Raw genomic sequence first — 14,329 nt, forward strand, 5'->3', positions numbered from 1 at the left:
GTGAGTTTTTTTTTTTTTTTGTTTTTTTTTTGAAGGTGCATAATGGAGGCGTTATAGGTGACCGCGCCGCATTAAGGTGTGGAGCAGAGCGGACCTGAGGAGGCTTAACATTTCACCCGGTGGGGGAACCTTTAAGGAAGGTCATGGCATCTCTGAGATCAAAGATCGTCTCAAAGCAAAACAGACTAAAGCCGTTTCTATGGCAAAGCTTAACATTCAATGATAAAATATGGAAAATAATCTCGCTAAAATTAAACTGACAGATGAAATTAACTACAGAAAGAAACTGTTTTATGGTTTAATTCAGGTATGCAAACTAAATTGTGCAGTAAATCACATTTTCAGGCACAAAGGTTGTATTCATTTATAACTTAAGTTGATTGGTTGCTCTGGATTTTATTGTAGGGAATCAAAGTATCAGGGAGTCGGTATTCAAATTTTTCCATACAATTATTTTTCCTGCACATTACAGTTATGGACTACAGTACCGGTTACTGAAATCAGACTAGTACAAAAAAAAAAAAAAGGTCGGTTTTATTTAATTATCGTCTACAAGTCTTTTAGTTCCTTCCTGGGCTTCTGTTGCTCAGTTAAACTTGCTTTCATGCGTATTTTTCGGTTCCCACTTCAGGATCCAGGATGTACTAATTGGCATTCAAGAGCGTCCCTTAGTGTTGCATAACAGGCCAGACCTCAGTAGGATTAGGAGCCACTGCACAGGTGTCTGTCTGCCAAACTGACCAGAGGAAAGGATCTTGGTTCTGTCTCAGGAAAGATGCAGATCGATTGGGGACTGAGTTCAGTTGTTTGAGCTTTGTGACTCATGACAACCAAAAAATAAAAACATAAAAGGAAGGGATGACAATAAGAACTTCAGTTCTATGTATGGTATGTAAAAAAAACAAAAAAACAAAGTGCTAAAAGTTTATAAATCATAATTATTACAACGTAACGCCTGGAATAATGAACTGTAGCCTCACTAGTTGTTTCCATTACAAATGAGTGATATATATATATATATATATATATATATGTATCACTCATCAGAAGGATTAATTTTTGCAGCAACAGGTGTAAACAGATTTATTTCAGCCAGAAGAGACATCTGCGTCTTATTGTGTTTCTGTCGCTACTGGAGCAACGTGTGACGCGAAAAAATGTTTCCATCGCAGTTTTGCGAAATGCATCAATTTGATGGGACTGAAAAACCAAACCTTTTTATTGAAAACCTGAATTTTACCCAAAATTGGTGCATATTTCCATTAAATACATTTCTTTTTGTGCTTCCAATTTGAACCATTTTATGGCCAAAGAAAATGCAGCTAATAACTTAATTGCCACTCAGAAACAAGGTAGCTTTCACAAAGTCTACAACTTGAAAGCAAGTTGAAAAGGCGAAAGTCTGGAGAAAACTGTAAACAGTACTTTGGAGACCAAATAAACTGGCACCCCACCCAGGAATACAAAAAGCCCAATGAAGAACTGAGGCTGTAACTGACCTCAATGAAACCTCACAGATTTCTTCTGTCGTTTTGAGACAAACACCAGTGCTAACTTAGAATAAACCCCAACTAATCTGATCAGTAGCTTTCAAGCATTCATTGTTTAGAATGACACTTTTTTTTGTTGCTTATATTAGCCAGTTATTTAGACAGGCTACTTGCTAAAATAGCAAGCCATTTGTTGGCTATTTAGCAAAGATGCAGGTTGAAACTTAGATGTATTTTTAAAACACTGTTCTCAAACCATTCAGGTCTTCAGGCTCAATCCAGGCTGAAATTTATTTATTTATTTTTTCATTTTGCTCTTAAATCATAGTAACAGTATTTTGGCAGTTTTGAAACATTGCTTTCTGAAACAGGTGTACAGTATCGTACTGGTGCATAGTATAATGATGCCAGTTTTAGACTCAGCAAACACAGAGACTGGTTCAGATTGGGCTCAGCTGTGAGGTTCAGAATATCTGTTTTAACTTATAGTAAACTTACTATATGGGTATAAGGTTAGTTCTTCCATTGAGAAAGCTACAAGTTTCACATAACAATAAAACTTAGTTTAACCTTTCTAAGACGTAGGACTCCTTTCTCCACTCTCGTTCCTCCTGCTGCACTGCGCTTCCCTGTGTGTATTTTGGTGACAGGCATGTGGTTTGCTGTCTTTCTATAGTCGGTGCTGCAGGAGATCTCCTCCCATGGTTTGGAGCTCTCCGGTCTGTAATCTCTGAAAGCCACAGCACCACCACCCAGATTCATTTCTCAAAGTAAAACTGAGACAAAACCCAGCTGGGCACTCAGGGAGGAGCAGGTGGGGGGAAAGAAAGGGCACGTGTGTATGTTTCCTATTTGCCATTTTGGATGTGGAGCACAGTTCCATGTAGAGCAAAAACGGCAAACTTGCACATCCTGGATAAAACGTTGTTTTTTTTATATCTATATTTCTGAAATCAACATTTTTCTCTCCAAAGGATGATTACAGTGGATATTAAGATGATTTTATGACATCAAATCTGACAAGAATTGAAATGCAATAGAATGAATATATATATTTTTTTAAATAACTGAGTGATTGGCTTTGATTTAAAAAAATAAAATAAAATCTCTACATTCATGGGGCTCCCCAAGATTGCCTTAAAATACCTTTATACTTTTCTTAATTTCTCTGCTTTGAATGTGATTTTTTTTTTTCTTTTTTAAAATAAAACACAACAAATCTTACCATATTACTGCACCAACAACCACAGAAGGAAACGACATGAAAACCTCTGAAAAAGACCCAGAGCGCAACTTTTGTTTACACAAAATGTAAAGAAAAATGGAGCGGTGTCAGACTTTAACGGTTGAAGGATTTCTTTTTGTTCTTCAGCAAAAGACCACGATCCATTTAACATGGAGTTCCCTTCAACTGAGCCGATACCGATTGCTAAACCCATTGTTTTATTCACACATCCCCAGATGAACTGGACTTTGTAGGCTAGAGTTCAGGTGAGCTTTAACACGCAGGATCTGAGAAAATGAGCTCGTGTCTATGTGGAATGGACCAAAGAGCGGCCAACAGAAACATCGTTGCTTCATATTAACAGTGTTCTTAACTGCAATTGTCTCTGACATATTCGATATAAACCTCTGGATATAAATTGATGCAGATCCATTTACATGTTTTTTCTGCTTCGAGTTAATCAGTTTGTTGACTTTTGTTTGTCCACTCACTTTTTGACGACAGAGTTTCGCATTTGGAATTTCCTGATCATAGGACTAGATTTTCAACGTTACGATCTTGGAAGCACATTTTCTTGACTCTGGCTTGGTGACACGGTTCTTCATCATCATCATAAAAAAAAAAAAAAACATACAATAAAAGCTCTTTGCTGATACTTTGATCCCACTCTTTTTGAAGGAGTAAGCCCACTTCTTGGACGAGATAGAAATCTGAACATCGATCAGATAGTGTTTGGAAGGAATGGAACGGCTCAACTGTTCTTCTCCTGATAAATAGTTCCTCAGAATCAATCTTAAAGATTCATTTTGCTCCTCTTGCAGAATTCCATTCTAGTTCTTGCTCTGACTTTATTTGCTCTCACTCCCTCGTACTGCCGACATGGGGCATGCTCTGCACCGGTGGCAACAAGATTCTTTAAGAGATGGGACCCTCTTTATCAGACCTGGATAAATCAAATTTAGCCATCGTTCACATTATTTGGACATATTCTGCAAGCAAGTGTTTATTCTTGCCGTCTCTGGAGATCTTTGACTCCCAGAGTTTTTGTTGCACTCCATATTGCGTTGCGTTGTGAGAAAAAACAAACAAGTGTATTTGCGTGTTTCGTCCTGTTAGCCCGATACCCAACACTTTTGGTTCTACCATCCCAAATGTATTCTCCTGACTCCATGAGCAGAGGTAAGCTCAACAAAGCCTGTCCTGGCGCGCCCGCCCCTGGCCTGGATGGAGTTGCGATAAAGTGGATAATGATCACCCTGTCTGACACGCAAAGGGTGGCAAACAAAAACACCACTGTTTCCCAAAAAAATGCTGCAGCAACGATATGTCTTTTGTTTTGGCTCTACCTGACTTTACAACAATGTCTCGTTTTTCTTCGCCCCCCCCTTTTTTTTTTTTTTTTTTTTTACATTTTGTTCTTTTTAGCAGAATCTGGACTCGACAGTTAAAATAGGAAAATCCTGGTGTGATGTTAGCATCAGTCTCTCCTTTGATGGAGTACGTGGAGGCCATGATGATGGAAAAATGATGAGGAAGAAATGATGGAGTAGGGAGACGCCGCTTGTGCAGTTCCTCTTCTTTTCTTCAAAAGTGATTCCCTGCTGCAGCGTCTTCGTCTGGTTCGTTGCAGCCGGGTGAATTAGAGCTAAAGCAGAAACTGAACATAAGAGCAAAAATATCATCGGTTCTGTTTAAAAGTCATTAGAAAGCTTTAATGTGGAAAACTGACCATTTGATGCAAAAGTTTTAAACCCTGTGTGGACAGGAATAAGTTTTCTCTACACTTTGTGTTTCAGACGTTGGGAGAGAAGTCCTGCTGAGGTTTGCAGTGAAACATGATATTAGAACTAAATATTAGCGTTGTTATGGTTACATTATTACTTTGCCATCATAAACCCAGTAGAGCAAGAGACATCCTTGCTGGCATGTGAAAAACTTAAAGACAGCATTAAATACAATTTTCAGTTCTTAATGAGAAACTTTCACATATTGATGTCTAATCTTTTTGTGCTAGGTAATTAATCTGCACATATACAAGAAATAATCTTGTCAGCAAAATGCATTTTCATGTTATGGAAAAGGTTAGGACACTTCTACTTGTAGACTGCTCTTCGTACAGTGAAATAGCTGATTGCTAACTGCTCTTTTTTTTTAGTTCTGCTAACACTGCAACGCTACACCAACACAGTTTTTAGTGGAAGCTATTGCTAAAGCGCTAACTCCGATTCAAATATCTGCCATTGCAACACTGGAGCACCAATTTAATTTTGAAATCATAATTTGATGTATCGCCATATTGTCTTTATGTTTATGTCCTGTTCCCTCCTGTCCGTGTTTTATTTTATTTAGTTCCTGTGTGTTTCTTGTTTCTTCAGCACAGATGTCAAATTTTATTCAACTGAAAATGTACAAAGCAGCACACAGGAAATTAACGCGTTAGCATTTATTCAGACAAAGATCATTCAAGGGAAGCTAACTGTGCTAAGCAGTTTCGAGGTGAGAAAAAGGGCTAAACAAAAAATTGCTCCGCTATTAAGATAAGATAAGAGCTGCTGTAACAGGCTGCCACTCACGCGGCGCCATCTTTGGATGTATTAGCCAATTAGCGGAAGTGTGTCACCACCGTAATCTTTTTCCTGAAGAGCTGACAGCTGTCTAGATCTCACCGTGATGTCCACTCCCAAATAAAGAGTTAGAACAAAAGCTAATGTCTGAGCTCCAAAAGGCACAAAACCTCTGATTTTTAAGATGCATAAGGAAATGGCTAAAATCAAACCGATTTTAAAGGTCTATTTTTTTTTTTTTAACAATACTGAGATTCAAGTAATATCAATAAACAATCAAAATTATGGCAAATGTCCATATATCTAAGTACGTGGAAAAAAAAACAAAAAAACAGACTTGTAGCATATTTTCAACCGATCTGTATATGGAGTTCAGTGGATTGCTTGGTATGTCATAACCACATGCAGCTGCTTGTAGAGGTTCTCCTTATGTTTTCACATGGCTGCAAATGACAGACAAGTGACACACCATAATCAAGGCATATGGAGGTTGATGCACTGTGTGTTTGTGAAGCAGGAAGAAAAAAAAAACCTGGAAACTTGCCACTTCATAACTTCAGCCGGTTTGAAGAACAGATTTCTGGCAGCGACATTCACCCAAACATATTTCAAAGGTTTTATTTTTCTGGGCAGAGATGCTGGAATTTGATTGAAGTTTGCTCTTATTAATTTACTGCATCTCATTGGGCCAAAACTATAATGAGTAAAAACACGGCTTTATTTTTCCCAAAAGCAATTGATGTCATAAGATTTTTGTTAGTTGGGAAATTCTCTGCCTCCTGCCATCTTTTTTTGTGTGTCTTACTGTTGTACATGACAACATGATTAGACTTTGAACTGCTTGCTTGTTGCTGCCTGGCGTTATAATTTGATTCAGAATTAATCCATAATTAATTATTTTTCGGCGGCTCCTGGTGGGCAGTGATCACTGGCTTTTCTGCTTTATAATGAACAACAAACTGTTAACATTGTATACTTATACTTATAATAAGATATATAACAAGATACTTATAAATATCTATTTATAATGCTTTGTTTGAGTTGTGTTGAAATAAACAACTTAAAAAAACACTGCAGCGATACATACAGTAGTTTGTTATTGAGAAATGTTACTTTATATAGGCCGTTTGGATTGGCTATTCAGTGCTTCGCAAAAGTATTTTTGCCCCTTTTTCATTTTTTTTGCACCAATGAGAAGCCTAAGATCTGAATCTTTCAGTTTTCTCATCAATTGTCTCTAATTGCCTAAATATTGAAATATCTGGATTTTTAAACTCATTTGTTAAAATGATCAAAACTAAGAACTCCCACTATGTTCAGCCTTAAACACACAGCAGGTTTGCTAATTCACTTTTTGAGTTTAATAAATAGCAGATAAATGTTAGGGACACGTGGATTAAAGCATAATAAAGTCATATTCTCTCATTTTCTGTTGAATTCAAAACGGCCACCGCTATCCTAAAACACACACAGCAACGTTTTACCTCTGCTATGTTTTTCCTACATGTAGTCATGTTAAAATGCATGCTTGGTGGATCTAAACGTGACAAATCAAATGGAATTTTGTGGAACATCGAGTCCTTGAAGTGTGTGTCGTTTTTAAAAATTTGCTTCCGTTCCAAATAGTACATGTGTATTGGGATCAAGGCTGTGGAGTTCAGTGCTAAACAGTCCATTCTGTCTATTATTTTTTTTATAATCAATAATCAAGTAACTGAATGAAACATCATTGCCCTATAAGTGCACTCAAGTGGTTAGATAAATATTTGCTGAATTATTCAGAAATTAGGGTGAGTCATGGGTTTGGTTTCTTTAGGAAATGTGGAACAGTTAAAGATTTGAAGACATTTGCAGCAGGTACAGCAGCCTTGGAGCGGCCCTGTTCCCGGGGTTTACACAGCAATGCTCCTCCGCACGTCAGAGACCCCACCAGGCCTGGAAAACAGCAGGGACGCTCTTGGTTTGTGGTTTTTATGTCTGCGCCGTGTGTACTTTGCACTGACTAATGTGACTGCTTAAATGTTATTCATAGAAACACGCAGAGCATTTGGCTTGTTTTGAAATGGAGCCGGGTTCGTTTTAACAGAGCGTCATTCTGCAAATGCTGCACTGATTTTATACATTTGAAAGTTTTGTCTAATTGTTTGTGGAGTCCGAAACATTTTTATATGTAGTCTTCAACAAAACATAAAACGGGTGAAACATGAAGGGGGAATTTTATAACATGACCTGTGATTTTGAATTATGTTCCATTTGCTTGTTTCTTTTCTGAATTAGACCATGTTGTAAAGGTCGCTTTAATCTACAACTATTGAACCATTCTAGGTTTTATTGAACCTCTGTTAGCAAAGGGATTCAGTTCTGTACCAGCAACACCTGGACTCGTCGTATTATCTGGGTGAAGTGACTTATCTGGAAGGCTCATTAGTTTTCCTCTGGAGTATCGATTTTTAATCAGACTGCCATCAGTGTTTGTTTTCTTCTAAAAAAGAAAAAAAAAACTGGAGAAGAAAACAGGAGAAAAACAGACGGGGTTGAGGAGAGAGGTTCTGATTTAATCATCTGGGGAGAAAACTTCACAGCAGCTTGTTTTCTCATCAAACAGACCGGTGCTTAGTTGTTTAAACAGGCTGCTCTTGTGTTTTCCTTCTCAAAAGGCAATTTAAACTCCGCCAGCGTTTCTTCATATCATGAGGCTTGTGGCTTCTACCTCTGATCGTCGAGGAAAGACGCCGTTTCTCTGTGAGGCTCAATTTAAATCTTGCAACGTCGGCTTCACTTGTGCGTTTTATGTGTTAAAGTGTCATCCAATAATTCGGGAGGAAGAAAATGGATGAATAAACAGTTCCTTCAGTCTTTTATGATTCCACCACTGCGTAAATTCATGCAAATTTCCCATGAAAATAGTCAAAAACATTGGGATTAAGTCACGCTGCCTCCCACCTGCAGGTGGCAGTATTTCTTTCTTCTTCCATGCTGCTGCCTCGGCCTACTTGATGTAAAGTTATAGTTCATGATCGGCATGGAAAGTAACAAAAATTTAGCTGTATAAGTTCAAGAATACAAATTTGTTTGTCCAAACTGTCCAAACTTTTAATCGTCTTTTTCCCAAATTTCCTTGTAAATATTTAATAATAGCGCCACAAAGTTAGGGATTTTTAAGACAAAAAAAAAAAACTCAAACAATTGTAAAATCCTGCAGGGGTTGAATAAAGTTACATAGTACTTGTTACTTAGAGAGTAAAGGAGAGTTTTATCAAACATACAGTTGTGATAATTGACTTTAAGTGGGGAAGGATTGGAGGAAAAATGAGGGAAAAACAAAGAAATGATGTTTTTTGTTAGAACATAACCAATGTGTCCAGTGTTGCTTTATGGTGGATTAAAATAGAAGAATGCCCTTCAAGTCTCTCCGTTTCACGCAGAGCCGTTGTGGGTGACGAATGAAATCTTTTATTACCTAAACGACTGAAAGTGATTTCACCCTAATTTTTGCCAAACTTCAGAATAAAAGGCAACAATCATCTCTTAGCTAGAAGCACAAAGGACAATCGGCCAATCAAATCCGTCTCCTAGAAACCGTTTTCTCCAAACGCTGCTGTATTCAGACGGCTCAAATTTGGCTTGACTCATCAAGGATTTGGTCAATCGCTGAAAAGTGAACAAAGCACTCACTCACTTCACTCTTATTAATCAAATTACAGCGTCACATGCTGCCAAGAAACTAAAACTTAGGAATCACAATCGCAATCAAATGTGACGGGGAAAAGTTAAACGAGGGTTTCATCCGTAATGGATCTGTTGGTTCTGTAACGGAGTCGTTCAAGCTGTCTCTCTTCTCATCGACCTGTCTCCTCAGCTGCCGTTTCCTCCCGGCCGGATCAGAGGATGGTTGGCTGAACTCTGAGCTCACTGATCGGCCGGCTGAGCGTTGCTGGTCGCAGCTGCTGTCATGGCCAAAAGCCCCGAGGTGAAGCTGGCTGTGTTCGGCAAGGCGGGGGTGGGCAAGTCAGGTAAGCCTGCTTAATTTTGTTTTGCAGAATCTTCATAGTTCATTTTATTTGTTGTGTCTGTTGTTTGTTCTAGTTTGTCTTTATGGCTGTTTAGAAACATCTTAGACACTGGGCCATTGGAATGCCAGTGGATCTAATCAGATGACACATTTTTGTATAAAAATATTATGCAAAGACCATCATACTGTATTCTAACTCCAGAGTATTGTACTCTCAGTACCCAGGACTTTAAGTGCAACATGTTTGGAACTTCAAATTGGAGGTACATGCTGACATCTGTTTCTCTTCAAAGATCACCTACATAAATAAATCAAAGTTTTAGTCCACACAACAGTTTGAGGGCTGATGGGTGCTTGTTAACTCATTATATATTTTCATCTGCCTCATCTTAATTACTAGTGTTGTTGTGCCTTTTCCATCAGCACATACCCCGTCCGTTTCTGTAGTCATTATTACAGTAGGTGGTTGTTTACCGTCCCTCTGTACATGCCTTCACTCCCACAGCTCATTTTCAGCTGCGTTCTTCCGTAAGCCGAGGCAGCGCAGCCTCCGTTGGCGCGCCGTACGTTTTCTTGGCTGTAACGCGGTCCGTATGTTTTCCTGGCAGCTGAAGAGACCGATTGCTCCTGCGTGGAAATCAGATGACAAAAAACATGCTTCTGGATTCCTTCCACCCCGAAGGAGGCCATTAAAATGTCAGAGGAGGTCAACTCCAGTGCAGTCCTCAAAAGCGTAATTACAGAGCAAGAGAGGCTGTAAAACATGGCCATCATAGCTAACGCTGTCAAACGTTGAGTTCTTCCAAGATTGCGAGTTGGAGCTTTTCTCCGCAATCAAAGCCTGATTGAGTCGAGTTCCTTCCCCAGAAAACCTGTCAGTTATCCCAACAACCTGCATCTGCCTTAATTCATCACCGCATACAGGCAGGAGACACAGAGAGAGCAGGGAGAAAGTGGAAGGTGATGATCCAGCTTCGCCCCTTGCTGTAGTAAACAGTCCATTTTCCTTCAAAAAGAACACCCAGTGGACGTTATTGAATTTGAAGGCCCGCTAAATCATTCTTAGCTCAGATCTTATTTCATAACTCAAACATCACAGAAAGAAGAAGAAGAAAACACGACTGTCTGTTTTTGTTGGCTGATGTTTCCCCTTCTTTCCTTCACCGGCCATTATCGCAGAGGGGTTTCATGATCTCCCGGTTAGCCATCAAATGAAATGCAGGAAATGTTTCTAATTCATCACATCTGCAGTCTGGCTGCACCAGAAATATCATGAAATATCTATCATGAAGCAAATTAGCCTCGGAGTCAAAATGTTTACAACTGTAATATATCTGCAAAGCTAAATACCCGACTCAGCGTTTCCCCCAGTGCATTGTAAGCTAGTCTTTACTTTCTCCTGCCAGGCTAAGCGTCGTATCTTTGGTGTAACGGTTGAAAGTGCCATGGCGACATGTTAGGTCTTTACTTGAACATAAAGTTGTGTCTTTTCTTTTTAATCACCGTAACAACTGCCCGTCTCTACTGGTCTACATGTTAACAACTTCACCAAATAAAGCAACATGTGATGAATAAAGGATCGAAACACGACGGACGCTTACATTTTCCATAGAGGGAGACAAAAGTGGCTGCTCGTTCAGCCAGCTGACCGACGAGAGTGCATGCCACCGGGCCGACGTCGTTGACATTAGAGGAGCTGTGGCTAAGTGAAGCAGAGTGCTAGCTAGCCTGGATGTTAGCATATTGCTAGTGCCATCTCCTGTGTATAATTCTTCATGTCTCACACATGCTTATTGTGTGTTCTGGCACGGCTTTAGCTCTGTATCAGCACTTGTTTTTTAAAAATTTTTTGTGCTTGTCCATTTTAAGACGATAGTTGGTGTTGAAGTATGTTCAATTTCTTCCAATGTCACATAACTACGTCGTTACGCTTTTAACATTTCTGTTAACTTTGATCACTTTTTAACACAAAAACGCAGAGGACGGCTGGTGGACTACCATAAAGAACCCCGTCCGCCAGGCTTAGCAGGCCTGCTGGGGGAAACCCTGCTACTGTTTAAGCTAATGTTATGAAACAAACACCAACACTATACGGTACTTGATGTTCTGTTAAATAAAACTATTATTTTCAGAACACGCAGCTCTGCTGTTCTCTTCCCTTAGACTCCCTTTCCTCTATTTCACATAGAAAAGTGGAACCCAGCAGTTTGAAAGCGACACTTGATGCTACATGTAGCCCCAGTGATCTCTTCAACAACAAGCCGCTCTCCTCTAAACATAGACCTATAATGGAAGCCTACAGATGCTAATGAATTTGTTTTGTTCTCGGTCTGCAAACATGTGGATTCAGGCGGTAAATTACTCTCCCTCTTTGTGAACAATATAGCCGGGAGGAAAAACAAAGCTGATTTACATCTTGTTTTGCGTCTGTGTTGGAGGGAAAGCGCCGATCTCTAGATTTGCATTTGCTGCTGTGGGTCACGGATTCCACTGAAGATGCTTTTAGCGCCTCAGAGAACACAACACTAAAGGTAATTGCAACACTTTTGGAAATTTAACTGCCTGTGGGAAAAAAGTACCACCATTAGAGTTAAACAGCTCTCATTAATGAGCCCTTTGTCATCGCACTGACCTCAGACCGCACTACCATGTGGCGCCAGTGGTTTCTTTTTTCACTTCTTGGAGATCATCCCTAATCATCGGCTTCATACCTGCAGGGTGTTTGGGTCTTGCTGGGTGTTTTCCAGGCCTGCTGGGTCTGCTCTGACCTGGACTCCTGCAGAGCTGCTCTGCTCTAGTACAGAGCAGAGTGTTTTAGCCCCAGTGTGGCTTCTGTTGGCACTTTACTGATTCTCACTTTATTGACTCAGCAGTGGAAAGAGAGCAGAGGAAATAAGAAACATTTAACCAATTAGGATCCTCCATCTTTGGCTCTGGTACATGCATGTAGAGTGCTGTGGAACTGTATTTTTTCCCTCTCACAGATTCCGTCGGCCTTTGCTTGTTTTTTTATCAGTCTTAAACGTCTTGCATTGTTAAACAAATTTTATTATCAGACAGCAAAGTTATTAAAAAGTTGTTTTGTTTTGTTTTTTAAAGGAGGAAAAAGCTGTAAATACCAACTTATCCCAAGTGAGAATGTAATTAGCTCTCAACCGAAGAAATTAACTGGCAAACGACGTGTTTCCATCCATGTTTATGCACATTTTGAAGCTTCGCATTAGAGGAGGTTGATGGAAATGGAAAGTTCCAAAATAAATTTAGCAATTTAGCAAAAATAAAAAAGTGTGTTTTTGGTGATTCCAAAAAAAAAGTTAATGCACTAATCAGGAGATGGAAACACGATGAGAACATATCCAGATGTAGCCAACCTTCCCATCCTCTCCGTCTCACCAGAACTACCGAATTTGGGAAAATCCAATCCAGGCCTCCATCTCAGAGTAGAGGTCTCTATATATTTCTTGTGGTTCATGCTAGTTTGCAACACATACTTCCTGTTTATTATTATCATTTTAAAAGTTTGCTCAAAATTTGCATGACAATCGTACGGAAGCGTAGCTACTGAGTCTCATGTTCTATTTGAACTTAGACTTAAATCAAAACCTTCATTTTGTTTTTCTGAGTCAAATCTTAAGCTGCCAGTTGTAAACATACGGCTGGACAATCTGTTTCAGGATTTTCTGGTAGAAATCATTTTTGGTTTCATCAATTATGACAAGATATCCAGTTTTCTGAATGAGCAAAGCAACCCAGATCCTCACACTGCTGTCCGTTTTATGCAGATATCCCAGGGTACACACTGTCCAAAGACTTCCACTTTTCTCTCTTCGGTCCACTGAATATTTTCTCCAAAAGTCTTCTTGTGTCTGGCAAATGAGACTGCCTTCTGTTCTGTTAGGATACCATAAACACTGATGTTAAGGGTGCTGCATTCCCACCAGCCCTGTGATACGGACCAAAGAAGCGAACGCTGTTCCACTTTGGCTCAGTTGGTTTTACTGCCACGCGGACCGGAGGCTGTTCCAGAAGCAGGAGGCGAACTATGTCTTCTTTCACATCCATTGCTGAATGTTTTAAGATTGAGATTTGATCCGTTGCTTTGTGCCACCTTTTAAGCTATCATGTTGTCAGATGGGTTCTGTTTAAGAGATTTCTTTATCCTAATGGTCTGAAATAATCCTGCCTGGACGAAACTGAAAGCATCCTTTCCAGAATTGTCATTGGTTAGTTTGCGTTTCTTCATTTAATAAACAAATACATCATTTGCTGTGATTATCTTTGATATTCAAAATTATGTAATTATACAAACCATTTAAGAGAAAAGCATCAATCTGTTTGGAGGCAAATGCTCTCTGTGATTTAAAATTGTCCAGGCAGCATTTTACAGAACACCCTGGAGGTTCTTTGAAAGCAAAACTAGCAATAAATAAATTCTCTTACACGTTCTACCTCCACTCCTTCCTTCAACGGGTATGAAAGCGAAAAAGAACAGAGCAATGCGACAACAAAAAGGAGAGCAACAACAATGGACTGAGCCAGCATGCGTCTGCCTGTGAAAACCAGTGTTTGCTTTCTCCGGCGTTAGGAGTGAACTGTGACTCAGCTGGATGTACAATGTAAACAGTAATTCAGAGGCCAGACAAGAGAAACAAAGCAGCAAAAACAAGTCGTGACACACAACTATTGGGATATTTTCATCACCATTTTTATGTTCAAATTTATTTTAAAAAATACCCCAAGAAAGGTTCTGGTACTTGACTTAAGCTCCTTAAATTGAAACAGAAGGTTGTGTTTGAGTTGTTACACGGCAGATCTGAAGCTGAGAGAGTCCACAGCCAAACCAATCCTCTCAGATTACCGTTCAAGGAATCTGGCAGCTTCTGCTGTCCAGCAGACGAAGAGACGTCCCACCGGTGGTCCTCAGTGGGACTTCTTGCACGGCATCATCAAGAAATGAAAACTTTTACAGGCAGATTTCAGGCATGAGCAATTCAGCCAGTTTTTGAGATCCATGTTGGGGTCGGTGTTGGCAACGTTA

The 14,329-nt window shown here is 39.5% G+C and overlaps 1 protein-coding gene across 1 annotated transcript in view; it reads left to right on the forward strand.

The window, feature by feature from the left end:
• Positions 1-14,329, forward strand: part of rerg (RAS-like, estrogen-regulated, growth inhibitor) — a 36,691-nt gene that overhangs the window by 475 nt on the left and 21,887 nt on the right. Inside the window, exon 2 of the mRNA XM_008401470.3 lies at positions 9,139-9,292. Coding sequence (XP_008399692.1) covers positions 9,232-9,292 — 61 coding nt within the window. The 5' untranslated portion in view covers positions 9,139-9,231. The remainder of the gene's footprint in view (positions 1-9,138; positions 9,293-14,329) is intronic.

The sequence above is a fragment of the Poecilia reticulata genome, chromosome 23 (genome assembly GCF_904066995.2).
Source record: "Poecilia reticulata chromosome 23, P_reticulata-male-v2, whole genome shotgun sequence".
Taxonomy (NCBI): Eukaryota; Metazoa; Chordata; class Actinopteri; order Cyprinodontiformes; family Poeciliidae; genus Poecilia; species Poecilia reticulata.